A 14,285-nucleotide genomic window follows, 5' to 3' on the forward strand; every position below is an offset into this window, starting at 1 on the left:
CCACATGTTGATTCAGCCAGCCAGTTGGTTTGCTCGGTCACATGTAGTCAGGCACCGAGTGTCGTGTTACGTCCAGGCCCAGGTTCGGGGCGTGACAAAGTTTGGTATCAGAGCCCCAAGTTCAAGAGTCCTAGGAAGTCTACGAAGCCGTGTCTAGTGGGGTCTCTTTTATGTGTGTGTGCGCGCCACACATGTAAGTAGTTGACCACTAAGACATCTAGGATTGTTCCAATTCTTTCATACTCTAGATCGTGCAGTTAGAGCTTTGCTTTCAGGAATCTTTCTAACCCGTGCGAATTGCATATTTCAGAAAAATGCCTGCAAAAAGAAAGTACACCAGGAGGGACTCAGCTACTAGCCAGGGGGCCACAACTAATACTACTCAGGAGGAGGACATTCCAGCCCAAGGGGTTGCATCGGGCTCAGTGCCCAGTGCTTCAGACATGGATATCAGGGGAGCTATCCAGTTGCTCACCCAGATTGTTGTTAATCAGGCTCAAAGGCAGGGAACAAGTGAGGTTTATAAGACAGGTAGTTTCAGGTCTAGGGAATTCCTCAACATGAAACCTCCCGTTTTTACAGGGTCTAAAAAGGATGAGGATCCGCAAAACTTCATTGATGAGGTTTAGAAAATATTTCGAGTGATGCATGCTACAGACACTGAGGCAGCAGAGCTGGCTGCGTACCAACTGAAGGATGTTGCCAACACGTGGTATGAAACATGGGAAGAGTCCCCGGGGGAGGATGCAGATCCTGCGACTTGGAAATATTTTGCAGATGCGTTCCTCGAGCACTTTCTACCCATTGAGGTATTGGAAGCTAAGGCTTTGGAGTTTGAGAGACTTAGACAGAATGATATAAGTGTGAATGAGTACTACCTCAAATTCGTCTCTCTGGCCAAGTATGCTCCGGAAATGGTACGTGATATGAGGGACAGAGTTAGGCGGTTTGTGTTGGGGCTTTCAGATGATTTGTTTGCTGATGCTAATATAGCTGCTCAGAATAATGACATGACCATCACTAAGATGGTTGCCTTTGTTCAAGGGAACGAAGACAGGTTGAAGGAAGAAGAGCGGCTACGGAGAGAGAAGGAGAGGGAATTTAGCAAGAGAGCTAAGTCTGCAGGAAATTTCAACCATGGGGGATCTCAAGCAGGAGGCAATCGCCAGTTTTTCAAGAAATCAAAATCAGGACCTGCTCCATCTTTAGCTAGTGCACCGGTTCCAAGGTTGAAGTTTAACAAGAAAAACCAGAATTTCACAACAGCAGACTCACAATCACAGGCTAGTATGGGCTACAGAGTCCCTGGTTACCCTATTTGCAACACGTGTGGTAAGAGGCACCCAGGGTTGTGTCGTTTGGGCACAAATGGTTGCTTTGGGTGAGGTTAGCAGGTCCACTTCTTGAGGGATTGTCCATCGGCAAAATAGAACAATGGAGGCAACGCAGCTCAGTCCACTAATTCAGCAGCCCATCACAACTCTCAGGCCCAACAAGGGCGCGGTGCAACAAAATCTAATAATGCAGGCGGTGGTCGAAACCGCTTGTATGCACTGGCAGACCGTCAGGATACAGAGGCTCGTGGAGATGTTGTCACAGGTATGCTAACAATATTCACTTTTGATGCCTATGCTCTTATAGATCCGGGATCCACCCTATCTTATGTAACCCCATATATTGCAAAGAAATTTGGGATAGAACCAGAAAAGTTGTGTGAACCCTTTGAAGTGTCCACTCTAGTTGGAGAATCAGTTATAGCAAGGTATATCTATAAGGGATGTCCAGTTAAAGTGCATCATCGTCTTACTGTAGCAGACTTAGTAGAATTGGAGATGTTAGACTTCGATGTGATCATGGGCATGGATTGGTTAGAGTCATGTTATGCCAAAGTGGGTTGTAGAACCAAAATAGTAAGTTTTGAATTTCCCGGTGAACTAGTCTTAGAATGGAAGGGTGATGCAGTAGCACCTAGGGGTAGGTTTATTTCCTATCTTAAAGCCAGAAAGATTATCTCCAAGGGATATATCTATCACCTGGTTCGAGTTAAGGATGCAGATGCTCAGATCCCCACTCTCCAGTCGGTACCAATTGTAAATGAGTTTCCAGAAGTGTTTCCCAAAGATCTCCCTGGAATTCCTCCCGATAGAGAGATTGACTTTGGAATTGATCTACTTCCAGGCACTAAGCCAATATCTATTCCGCCTTACAGAATGGCTCCAGCAGAGTTGAAAGAGTTAAAAGTCCAGTTGAAAGACCTTCTAGATAAGGGATTTATAAGTCCAAGTGTCTCACATTGGGGCGCACCGGTCTTGTTTGTCCGAAAGAAGGATGGGTCGTTGCACATGTGCATTGACTATCATCAGTTGAATAAAGTCACCATCAAGAACAAGTACCCTCTTCCCAGAATAGATGATTTATTTGATCAACTTCAGGGTGCCCAGTGTTATTCCAAGATTGACCTCAGATCGGGATACCATCAGTTGAAGGTTAAGGAAGTTGATATTCCAAAAACAACTTTTAGGACTCGATATGGGCATTTTGAATTTTTGGTAATGTCATTCGGTTTAACGAATGCACCAGCAGCTTTCATGGACCTTATGAATAGGGTCTTCAAGCCTTATCTTGATTTGTTTGTTATCGTGTTTATTGATGACATCTTGATTTATTCCCGTAGCGAGACTGACCATGCCGAACATCTCAGAATTGTATTGCAGACACTGCAGGATCACAAGCTATATGCCAAATTTTCTAAGTGTGAATTCTGGTTAAAATCAGTAGCATTTTTGGGCCATATCATCTCAGGGGAAGGCGTGAGGGTGGACTCTCAGAAAATAGAGGCAGTGAAGAATTGGCCTAGACCCACCTCAGTATCCGATATAAGAAGTTTCTTGGGCCTAGCAGGATATTATAGGCGTTTCGTAGAGGGATTTTCTTCTATCTTGTCCCCTTTGACTAGATTAACTCAGAAGAAAGTCAAGTTTCAATGGTCGGACACGTGCGAGAAAAGTTTTGAGGAGTTAAAGAAGAGATTGACTTCAGCTCCAGTCCTGACACTACCAGAAGGAACCGAAGGGTTCGTTGTTTATTGTGATGCTTCAGGGGTTGGTCTTGGGTGTGTATTAATGCAGCACGGTAAAGTCATAGCCTACGCGTCGAGACAGCTCAAGGCTCACAAGAAGAATTATCCGACTCATGACCTTGAATTAGCAACTGTGGTGTTCGCGCTTAAGATTTGGCGCCATTATTTGTATGGGGTACATGTTGATATTTTTCCAGATCACAAGAGTCTCCAGTACATATTCAAGCAAAGAGAATTAAATCTACGTCAGAGAAGGTGGCTCGAATTACTTAAGGATTATGATGTTGATATCCTCTATCATCCGGGGAAAGCAAATGTTGTAGTCGATGCTCTCAGTCGGCGTTCTATGGGCAGTTTAGCTCATATTTAGGCAGACCAGTGAACTATGATGAAGGAAGTCAACTACTTAGCAAATCTAGGAGTTCGACTTTTGGACTCCGAAGATGGTGGCGTTGTTCTCCATAACAGAGCTGAATCCTCCTTAGTAGCCGAAGTAAAAGAAAAACAGTTCAGTGATCCCTATTTATTGCAGCTGAAGGAAGGAATTCACAAACACAAGACTATGGTTTTTGAACAAGGGGGAGATGATGGCACCTTGAGATACAGAGGCAGACTATGCGTTCCAGACGTAAATGGGCTCAGAGAGCGGATTATATCAGAAGCCCACAATTCCAGGTATTCTATTCACCCAGGTTCCACAAAGATGTATCATGATCTTAAGGAGGTTTATTGGTGGAATGATATGAAAAAGAATATAGCAGATTTCGTGGCTAAGTGTCCAAATTGCCAGCAGGTGAAAGTCGAACACTAGAGACCTGGCGGTTTAACTCAGAATATAGAAATTCCCATTTGGAAATGGGAGATGATAAACATGGACTTCATAACAGGTCTACCTCGCTCGTTCCGGAAGCATGATTTGATTTGGGTGATTGTAGACCGACTTACCAAGTCAGCTCACTTCTTGCCAGTGAAGACTACAGATTCGGCCGAGGATTACGCCAAGTTGTATATCAAAGAAATTATCCGATTGCATGGGACTCCTTTGTCCATTATCTCAGATCGTGGTACTCAGTTCACAACAAACTTTTGGAAATCCTTTCAGAAGGGATTGGGTACAAGGGTGAACCTCAGCACCGCTTTTCATCTGCAGACAGATGGCCAGGCGGAACGCACCATTCAGACTCTTGAGGATATGTTGAGGGCATGTGTTATTGATTTTAAAGGTAATTGGGACGATCATCTAGCTCTTATTGAGTTTGCTTATAATAACAGTTATCATTCTAGTATCAAGATGGCACCGTACGAAGCTCTATATGGGCGAAGGTGTAGATCACCAATTGGTTGGTTCGAAGTCAGAAAAGCGGAGTTGTTAGGACCCGATTTGGTCTATCAGGCCATGGAGAAAGTCAATTTGATACAAAGGCATTTGAAGACGGCTCAAAGTCGCCAAAAGTCCTATTCGGACGTACGGCGTAGAGACTTAGAGTTCCAAGTTGATGATTGGGTGTTTCTGAAGGTATCGCCCATGAAAGGCGTTATGAGACTTGGGAAGAAGGGGAAACTTAGCCCCCGCTATATTGGTCCATATAGAATCCTGCGAAGGATCGGACAGGTGGCTTATGAGTTAGAATTACCACAAGAACTAGCTGTTGTACACCCAGTGTTTCATGTGTCCATGTTGAAGAAAGTCATGGGAGACCCATCACTTGTGGTTCCTACGGAGATTATAGGGGTTAAGGACAACCTGTCTTATGAGGAAATTCCAGTGGCTATTCTTGATCGACAAATCCGCAAGCTCAGAACTAAGGAAATTGCTTCAGTAAAAGTGCTTTGGAGAAATCAAAAGGTTGAAGAGGCTACATGGGAAGCTGAGGAAGACATGAAGTCCAGATATCTCCATCTCTTTGAAGAGCAAAAGGAAAATGTGGAAGGTAATTAACCTTTCCATTCAGGTCTTATATTATAATCTCTATGTCCTACTATATTTACTTAGCTTAGTATTTAGTGATCACGTGCTCGTTCAGTTCGATATACATGTATTCATAATATTTCAGTATTCTAATATCTCCATAACACCCAGCTAATGACCATAGATAGCCGTAGTTGCAGCCAGGACCATCATTCGAGGACGAATGATACCAAGGGGGAGATAATGTAACAACCCGTAATTTGAATCGATTGTGGATGCATTAAACGAGTATTAGCATGATGGTAATTGAGTGGTTATGATAATAAGTGTACGAGGAATATTATAGGTGATTTGGGGTCTAAGGAGAGGCTTAAGTCCAAGCCAAGATAAAAAATTTCATTATAGCTGAAAATTTGCAAATGAGTATGCACAAGACCTCATTTTGGGCGAGCATATCTACCTGTATATAATGATTTTTGTGATGCACGACCTATCAAATTAAATCCCTTTGAGTCTAGTTTCCAACTCAACAAACCGTTTGTCATTTGGAGGTGTATACAGAAAGTTATGACTGTTTTACTAGGCAGGTGTCACTAGCGCAAACAAGAGTGCGAAGTCGCGCGCGAAGTCGCGCGTTTTTGCTGAGTATTCTGCCTCCAGCGCGCGAACAAGCGCGCGAGCTCTCGCATCTGGAAGGTTTTAAATATCTTAAAGACCGGAAATAAGAGAAATTGAGTCATTTCTCAAGCTTAGGGCTTCCTCTACACCCCCAACTCGACCAAAGCATCCAATTGCACACCTAAGGTGAGTTTTTAAGTGTGTTGTCATGGTATTTCACTTCTCAATCACTAGTTACAACACGATTTTGATTGTGTTTCATAGGATTTCTTCAAAATCTCAAGAACACCCCAAAGTTGTCTTTCAAGATTTGGTCTACAAGAGGTAATCCTACACCCTTAGACTTACATATATGGTGTTATTATGGAATTATGAGTATGAATCAAGTATTACAACTTATGGTATGGTGATTGGAAGTCATAAATTCCCAATTTAAATGCATGACCATGGTAGGGATTTAAAGGTGATTATTTGATAGGATTTGTTGGTTGGGTGTGAATGGATGGTCATACATATGTTGTTGGAAGTTATAAATTTGTTAGGAATGATGGTGGAATGAATTGTTGGTTAATGGTGATAGTTGGATGAACCAACACTATAGTTATGAGGTGTAAATATCTATGCCTACAAGGTGTTTGATAATATGCCTAAATGGCATAAGTTATGGAATTTATTACTAATATTGGGTTCCATTGGATGTTGTTGTTGTAGATTGAAGGTTCTTAGTAGTGTGGATCATTGTAGTATCACTAAGGGGCAAATTGAGGTATGTGAGACTAACTCTCTATGTTTGGAAATGTTAATGATTCTCCCTACATTACGTTTCTTTTATGACGTATCAATTGCCTCAGAAATATAGTTAAGCCTAGTTCCTTGAATCGTTGTAGAACTTCTATTCTTTAGCTTCATAACTCGTTCATGACTTTCATTCTGAACGTTGTGAGCTCAGTGTGTATTCAATATAGACTTGGGTTTGATGCCCCCGAGTCTTAGTATAGATTACTCAGTATGCCATAAACAGTTGAAGTTTCAGTGTTCACAATCAGTTCAAGAATACATGTCTCAGTCTAGTCCTATTCAGTATTCCAGTATTATGTAACTCAGTGTGATGCAGTATTCCAGTATCATGTAACTCAATGTGATTCAGTATTTCACTATCATATATTGCAGTATGATTCTCAGTTCTTGATTTTAAATCCCTGAATGTTGAACACTTGTATTTGGGCCTGAGGCCGCAGTTTATGCTTTATGCATCTTTGGGCCTGAGGCCGCAGTTTATACTTTATGCATCTTTGGGCCTGAGGCCGCAGTTTATGCTTTATGCATTTTGGACCTGAGGTCGCACTTATGTATACGTATACTTGGCCCCGAGGCCGCAGTTTTGCACACACACACATATATATATATATATATATATACATACACATATTGGTCCTGAGGCCGCAGTTTAATGTTCAGATAAACAGGTTGTTCATCATTCAGAAGAGGGAGCATTCACATCCTTACTTCCTTGTCCAGTTATCAGTTTATCAGCTAGCAGTTCAGTTTCAGTTTCAGTGTTGGCAGTTCTTTTGTTCAGCTATTTTACATACCAGTACAATTCAAATGTACTGGCGTCCCTTTTGCCCGGGGCCTGCATCTCGCGATGCAGGTAACGATTTTCAGGTTGACGATTCTGCTTGCTAGGACATCTCGTATCAGCTATTGGTGAGCCCCAGTCTTCCGGGGCCTTGTCTCTCTTTTGTTTTAGTCATTATAGTATTTCAGTTAATAAGGTATACCGGGGACCTTGTCCCTGTAAACAGTTAGCATTTGCGGTATTCTTTAGAGGCTTCGTAGATTATAACCCAGTCAGTCAGATCTTAGCAGGATTTCATGTGTTAGCCTTGTCGGCTACTTGTTTATACTTGCAGACCTTTCAGTATTTTCCGCATCTATGATATTTCAGTCAGACTCTTTAGTAGATTATCATATTTTATATTTACCTCTAGCTCATAGTTACACCACATGTTGATTCAGCCAACCAGTTGGTTCGCTCGGTCACATGTAGTCAGGCACCGAGTGCCGTGTTACGTCCAGGCCCAGGTTCGGGGAGTGACAAATTAATTATATACTTTTGTTATTTTTGAGGCTGAGCTAACAAACGATGAACTAAAGAATCGTTGTCTACAAAAGTTGGAAAATTTGTTGAAAGGTTGCGGAAGAACGTTACATGATTTTCCAACAATGCCAAGACCGGTTTTCAATGAAGAGGAAGTTGATAACACCAATAGACTCATCTGTGAAGAATTGCGTTATAATAGGTGCTCTTTGTCTAAGGAACATGAAGAATTATTGGTTAAATTGACAGTGGAGCAAAAGTTAGTTTATGACAGAATTATCACAGCACTGCATGAGGACAAAGGTGGATTCTTCTTCTTATATGGTCATGGAGGAACTGGGAAGACATTTATTTGGAGGACTTTGTCTTCTTCCATAAGATCTAAATGAGACATTGTGTTAACAATTGCGTCCAGTGGAATTGCATCTCTTTTGTTACCAGGAGGTCGAACAGCTCATTCGAGATTTGCAATCCCACTCAATGCAACTGAAGATTCAACATGTAATATCAAACAAGATACTCCTCTATCAAAATAGATTGTCAAGACAAAGTTAATTATTTGGGATGAAGCACCAATGATTCATAGATATTGTTTTGAAGCTCTAGACAGAACTCTAAGAGATATTCTTAGATTTAAAGATGCATCCAATTTAGATCGACCATTTGGAGGAAAAATGGTTGTTCTTGGTGGTGACTTCAGACAAATACTTCCAGTCATTCCAAAAGGTACGAGACAAGATATTGTTAATGCTGCCCTTAATTCTTCATATTTGTGGAATCACTGTCATGTCTTAAAGCCAACAAAAACTATGAGGTTGGAAGGAAATCAGGTGGATTCACATTTGAATGATCTAAGACAATTTTCTGATTGGATTTTAGCAATTGTTGATGGTATGATTGGAAATTCTGTTGATGGTATTGAAAAAGTTCACATCCCTGATGGTCTTATCATAAATAATTGTGGCGATCCAATTTTTGCGATTGTGGAAAGTACATATCCAAATTTTTTAAGTCATTGCAGTGATATAACATACCTACAACAAAGAGGAATTCTTGCTCCCACTCTTGATATGGTTGAATCAATCAAAGAATACATGGTTTCACTAAACCAAAGTCAACCAAAAATATTTTTGAATTCCGATACAATTTGCATGTCAGACGATGCTTTTACAGGTTTGGAACACGTACATACACCCGAATTCCTAAACACTATTAAGTGTTCTGGAATTCCAAATCATGTTATCACTTTGAAAGTGGGTGTCCCAATGATGTTATTGAGAAATATAGTCCCATCTTCAAAGCTATGTAATAGAACAAGATTAATCATCACTAGACTCGGAAATCGGGTTATCGAAGCAAAAGTTTTATCGGGAAATATGGTTGGACAAAAAGTCTTCATTCCGAGAATGTCATTAACTCCATCTGATGCAGGGATACCTTTTAAGTTCCAGCGAAGGCAATTTCCAATAGTTGTATCTTTTGCAATGACTATAAACAAAAGTCAAGGACAATCTTTATCTCATGTTGGGTTATATTTGAAGAAATCAGTCTTCACACATGGGCAGCTTTACGTTGCTCTATCACGGGTTACAAAAAGAAAGGGATTAAAGATTATGGTTTATGACGATGATGGAGAAATTTCAAATGAAGCAATAAATGTAGTTTACAAAGAAGTTTTCCGTAATTTACTTGGAGTATGAAAGCAAATCTGATCTGAAAGCTCATAACATTTTTGCTTCTCATGCTTCTGTCTTTGCTAAACCATATTGGAAATAAGCTTTAGAAATAATAGTTGACAACTTCAATTGGTATGCTTATCTGTTATCTCATCAACATTAGTTGTTACTATTTTGAGTTACTTTGAACCAATAAATTCTTATGGTTTAAATATACTAACAAACAACTTGCAACCATCTCTGACCTTTTACAACAGAGTTCTCGCAATGGATGTTGAGGCTTACAAAATAAAACTTACTCCGCTACCGAAGGTGGAACAAAAGAAGACAAAGACTCTATTGGTAAAATTAATACTAAATCAACTTTCGATTGATTTTGGTTTCATCACACATTTAAATCTGATTAAAGATTTGTGAATTGACAGCTTATAACTTTTACTTACTGATGCATTATAAAAATGAATCATTTAGTTCCTTTTTATTTCCTTAAAGTGAAAGATCGTCCATTTCAACTAATACTCCTCTATTATCCCTATCATATTTTCTGTTCTTCAACCTTTCTATTTTTATTTTCATCTCATTTTCTCTATGTTATTTCTATTCCTACCATATTTTGTGAATCATTTAGAATTTATGTCTTTGCCTTTAAATTTGTGATAGCATTAGTGGAGAAAACATATCTTCTTTTGAAGTGCTCAAAAATTAAATTCGTCCAAATTATAGTTGCAGTAGGGTATTACTCGCTAAATGAAAATTTAAATTTCTCTTATGTTCCTTTCGGTGAGTATCAATTGATTACTCATTCTTTTATCAAGTTGTGTAAACTAATAGTAATTCATTATTCAGGGATGTCAAATATATGTTCATCTATGTTGTTTGGAGCTGCTTGTAGCACTTTCTTCCGATATTTCACCTTTGCAATAGGTGGTACTCGAGGATGACTATACTTTCACAACACCTTATTGCGGAAGTGGACCTTTTTAAAGAAAAGTCGAGGTTTCTATTTTTTACCTTTACAATAATACCTCTATTATATTGAAAAGGGTTTATCTTTTAAAGTTTTGTTTTGTAGAATTTGTTAATTCAATTGGTAATTATTTTTCATGTGCTTACTTTAGCAGGCTGTCTTATCAAATTTAACTTTCTGTTAATTGTTCTCTTTACTTCTTTGATAGGGGTTGCGTGCAAATTGTCGATACACTACTGCTTCTCCGGGAGGTTCAAATACATTATGTTTTATGTGTATCTCAAATAAAAAAACAAACACTCTAGTGCCTTAACTCTGCATATTTCAGATTCTTACTGACACGACCCAAAATCCACTAAGGGACGCGATGGCGCCGGACACCACTGTCAGGCAAACCAACCACAATTTACTAGCAATTTCTCATTTTAATTATTTTGAAATCATTTCCTTTAAACAAATAAATAATAAATAATAAACTTCACTGGATAAATGGGGATGTTGTCACACCACCTTTTTTTTCCTACACCCCCCGAAAGGGAGGTATATAAGGGAGTTTTTTTCCAATTTAAAGTGACAAGCGAAACGGGATTATTTTATTAAAAATTCAGAGTTGCCACTCGGGATAATTATGGTGTCCCAAGTCACCGGTTCAAATCCTGAGTCGAGGAAAAGGTTGACTCTGTATTACAATCCGCGAACCAGAAATTCGGGTAAGGAATTCTGTTAATCCGGGAGAAGGTGTTAGGCATTCCCGAGTTCCGTGGTTCTAGCACGGTCGCTCAACTATTGTAATTGTCTTAACTATCTGATTTTAAATACTTTTAAACCTATGTGCATTTTTACTCTTAAAACCGCTTCTATTCATTTTTTAGGAAGATTGCAACGTTATTTAAAATATATTTCGAACCGCGTCGCATAAATTCACCCGTAGTCCGCAAAATATTTTATCTAACGTTGAGATTTGGATTTGGGTCACATAAATGCGCACCCAAGTTTAGGAAGGTAAATTATTAAAATGACGCGCCTAAAGCAACTACGCGTTTGCAACTTCGCGAGGACCATGGAAATTCAATTAGATGGCACGCCTCGAATTCTAAGGATTAAAATAAAATTAATTAAGCGAGGGCCATGCAATTGTTATTTTTGTTGACATGGCGCACCTCGAATTATTCTAACCAAGTTTCTAAATTAACTCATGAGGGCCATAAATTGTTATGTATTAAGTGATACGGCTCACCTCAACTATTTAAAGTACTTAACTATTTAAAAAACACTAAGGGTGTTAGGATTCTTCTTATCTTAGGAAATTGGGAACTTAGATATGGTAATCAATGTTAACAATGAATGGTCAGCGTCTAATAACAAAACCCAGGATTAAACAAACATATGCCTAGACGCCCACTTTGACAGACTCGGTAGGCTGAATAACTGGGCTCCCAGTAAAGTCCAATTTGGTCGCCTGACCGTGGAGGAGATGTAGTGGCAATTGGGCCAAGACGATATCCCAACACATGATTAATCAGGTACGGTTGCAACGAACTGTATTACTTAAGGAAATCTGGCATTGAGCCATTACTGAGAAAGTTTTAATTCAAATGCATTTAAAACCATAATATCACACATGAATTATAAGACAACCCTATTTGCAATAACACCTTTTCAGAAATTATCCACCACTTAGTATCAAAAGAATTCGAGAATTATAATTCAATCTAAGTCCTGACCAACACACTCGAATGAAGTCATACGATTCAAGCTTTACAGGAAAACCATGTGAGGAATCAAGCTAACTTTGAGAAATTAACCAGAGATGAACAAACAAGTTCAAATTCCATTTGATATTCCACTACTTTTCCAAAAGGCTCAGTACACTCTGGAAAGCAAAACTAACGTAAGATTAAGAACTTTATTAACATAGATTCTAAGCCATACAGGGGCAGATTTAAACATGACCATTGTCTTAAACTAAAATCAACAAACCCACGATTTAGAGTTAACATGCGTCTGAACACACAACTATGAATTCACAGACCACAAACCAAACGATTCTAACTAATTAAATCAAACCAGAACCCTTATTTATTACTGGTGCCACCAAGTATAAACCACTCTAGAATCATTCATATCCCAACAGAACCCAATTCAGCATTTGAAAAGGCTGACAATAGTTTCAATTGAGATTCAAAGCAAAGGGGATACAAGATATATCCAAACTTAACTAAATTAATGTTTAACAAACTCCATAAGAGTTCAAAATAATGAAAAAGATTCAATTATACAGTACCGTACTTTAACTATGAGACATTGAACAGGACTTCTAGACTTTAACCCATGATTTCATAGAAAGGTAAAGCTATACTACAATAGAAGAAACAGGCTGATATTATGCTCCAAACCTCTAGATTTTCATATCAAACATGAAGCAGACTTTACATAGGTGGAATTAAGGAATATACCTGAGAAATAGAGGAAAACAAGAAGAAAATGAGGGTGAGTAGACACAACACATCAGATCAACAAATAGACTCTAATAGAACAGTGACCCAGTAGGCCAACTAGCTTCCAAACCCAGCTCTTACTCCAAATTCAAACCATTTCAGCTCCAGATGAATCAAAGATGGTTTCAGAAATTGAAAAATCCCAAAAGTCACAGAAAAGAACTTAATGGAATAGTGATTTTACTGAAGTTTTTGCAGTCGTTCTTATTTTCTCTGATTTTCTCCTTTAATTTTTTATCCATTCCAAAAACCATTCAACTCCCATTAGCAATGCCTTTATAGGCAAGCTATTAGGGCAGACCCAAGGGTTCAATTTTACTCAGAACCCCCTTTTCAATTAACATTTTTGCTACTTCGTCCTTAAATTTCTGACTTGTTGGCCAAGTAAACCTATTTTCAGCATCTAAGAAGCTTCCTAAGGCTGTTATTGAAAGATTCCCTAAGTGAACCATCCAAATTACCCCTTAGTTACCCCTGTTATTTACTGTAGGATACCAGGTGGTCAAAGTTTGACCCAAAGTTCCCATTCTAAAGCTGGGCTAGCCAGATTGGGTCAACTCCTTTTGCCGGGCCTCTGATTTTTAGAGTCCCCTTTTCAACAATCCATGATTCTCAATTTGAAAGGCTGACCCAACATTCCTTAAGAGAAACCTGGGACCCCATTCTTTTAAAACTTAAACAACAACAAACAAGAAATTGACTAACTAAGACCTAATTAACTAAGTGATTTTAACGAACCAGAAATTCATCATGCTTAACAAACTAAAACAGAGTTCTCAAAGAAAGGGAAGAAAGGAGAAAAAAATACTGAATGGAGGAACAGCCTGAACTGCAAAGACGAATTGAATTCCACCAGATTATTATGAAACTAAGGTAAACAAAAGGGAGAAGGAGGATAGTAAGATGATGGCAGAAAGAAAACCAAAAGGAGAAAGGGCCTTACCGGATTGAACCTTGAAACCAGAAGGAGACACAGGGACTTAACCAAACTTATGTCAATCCTTTGTTCTTTATCAAGAACAAACAAATCAGCATCAGTTTCGTTGAGTCCGGGCCTCAAGATTTGAAGGAATAGCATTGCATGCTACCAGGCTCAACGGAAGATGATTTTGAACTTTTGGGGTTGAATTCGGATTTAAGATTCGACGAGTTCAACATTGATTCGAGGGGTATGGGTTAGGGATTTGGAGAGAGGAGATCATGGGGGCTTCAGGGTGTTAGTTTGGGCTTGTTTGGTGGTGGCGCTACCAGGTTTATGATGGTGGAGAAGAGGGGCGGGTAGGGTTTTGGAGGGGTCTCTGAGGTGGGGTGTTGTGAGAGAGACAATTGAGAGGAGGGGGAGACGATTCGGACACTTATATATTAAGTGTCCCTCACTTCTGAGCCATTAGATCAGGCAAACCTCGACGGCTAGGATCACATTTGCACTAAACGGCG

At 39.4% G+C, this 14,285-nt stretch overlaps 2 protein-coding genes across 2 annotated transcripts; both read left to right on the top strand.

The window, feature by feature from the left end:
• The first annotated feature begins 3,464 nt into the window (after positions 1–3,464).
• LOC138871391 (uncharacterized) lies at positions 3,465–3,890 on the top strand. The gene has a single exon (XM_070149266.1). The coding sequence runs from the start codon at positions 3,465–3,467 to the stop codon at positions 3,888–3,890; it is 426 nt and encodes a 141-aa protein (XP_070005367.1).
• A 4,392-nt stretch (positions 3,891–8,282) lies between these two features.
• LOC104230837 (uncharacterized) lies at positions 8,283–9,407 on the top strand. The gene has a single exon (XM_009783732.2). It carries the CDS (start codon positions 8,283–8,285, stop codon positions 9,405–9,407), a length of 1,125 nt encoding a protein of 374 aa, XP_009782034.2.
• Positions 9,408–14,285: the final 4,878 nt, after the last annotated feature.

Source organism: Nicotiana sylvestris, chromosome 6 (genome assembly GCF_000393655.2).
Source record: "Nicotiana sylvestris chromosome 6, ASM39365v2, whole genome shotgun sequence".
NCBI classification, from domain to species: Eukaryota; Viridiplantae; Streptophyta; class Magnoliopsida; order Solanales; family Solanaceae; genus Nicotiana; species Nicotiana sylvestris.

Bases quoted from the DNA above. Each gene is read 5' to 3' on its own strand.
- LOC138871391 (XM_070149266.1), top strand. From the start codon at position 3,465: ATGATGAAGGAAGTCAACTACTTAGCAAATCTAGGAGTTCGACTTTTG.
- LOC104230837 (XM_009783732.2), top strand. From the start codon at position 8,283: ATGATTCATAGATATTGTTTTGAAGCTCTAGACAGAACTCTAAGAGAT.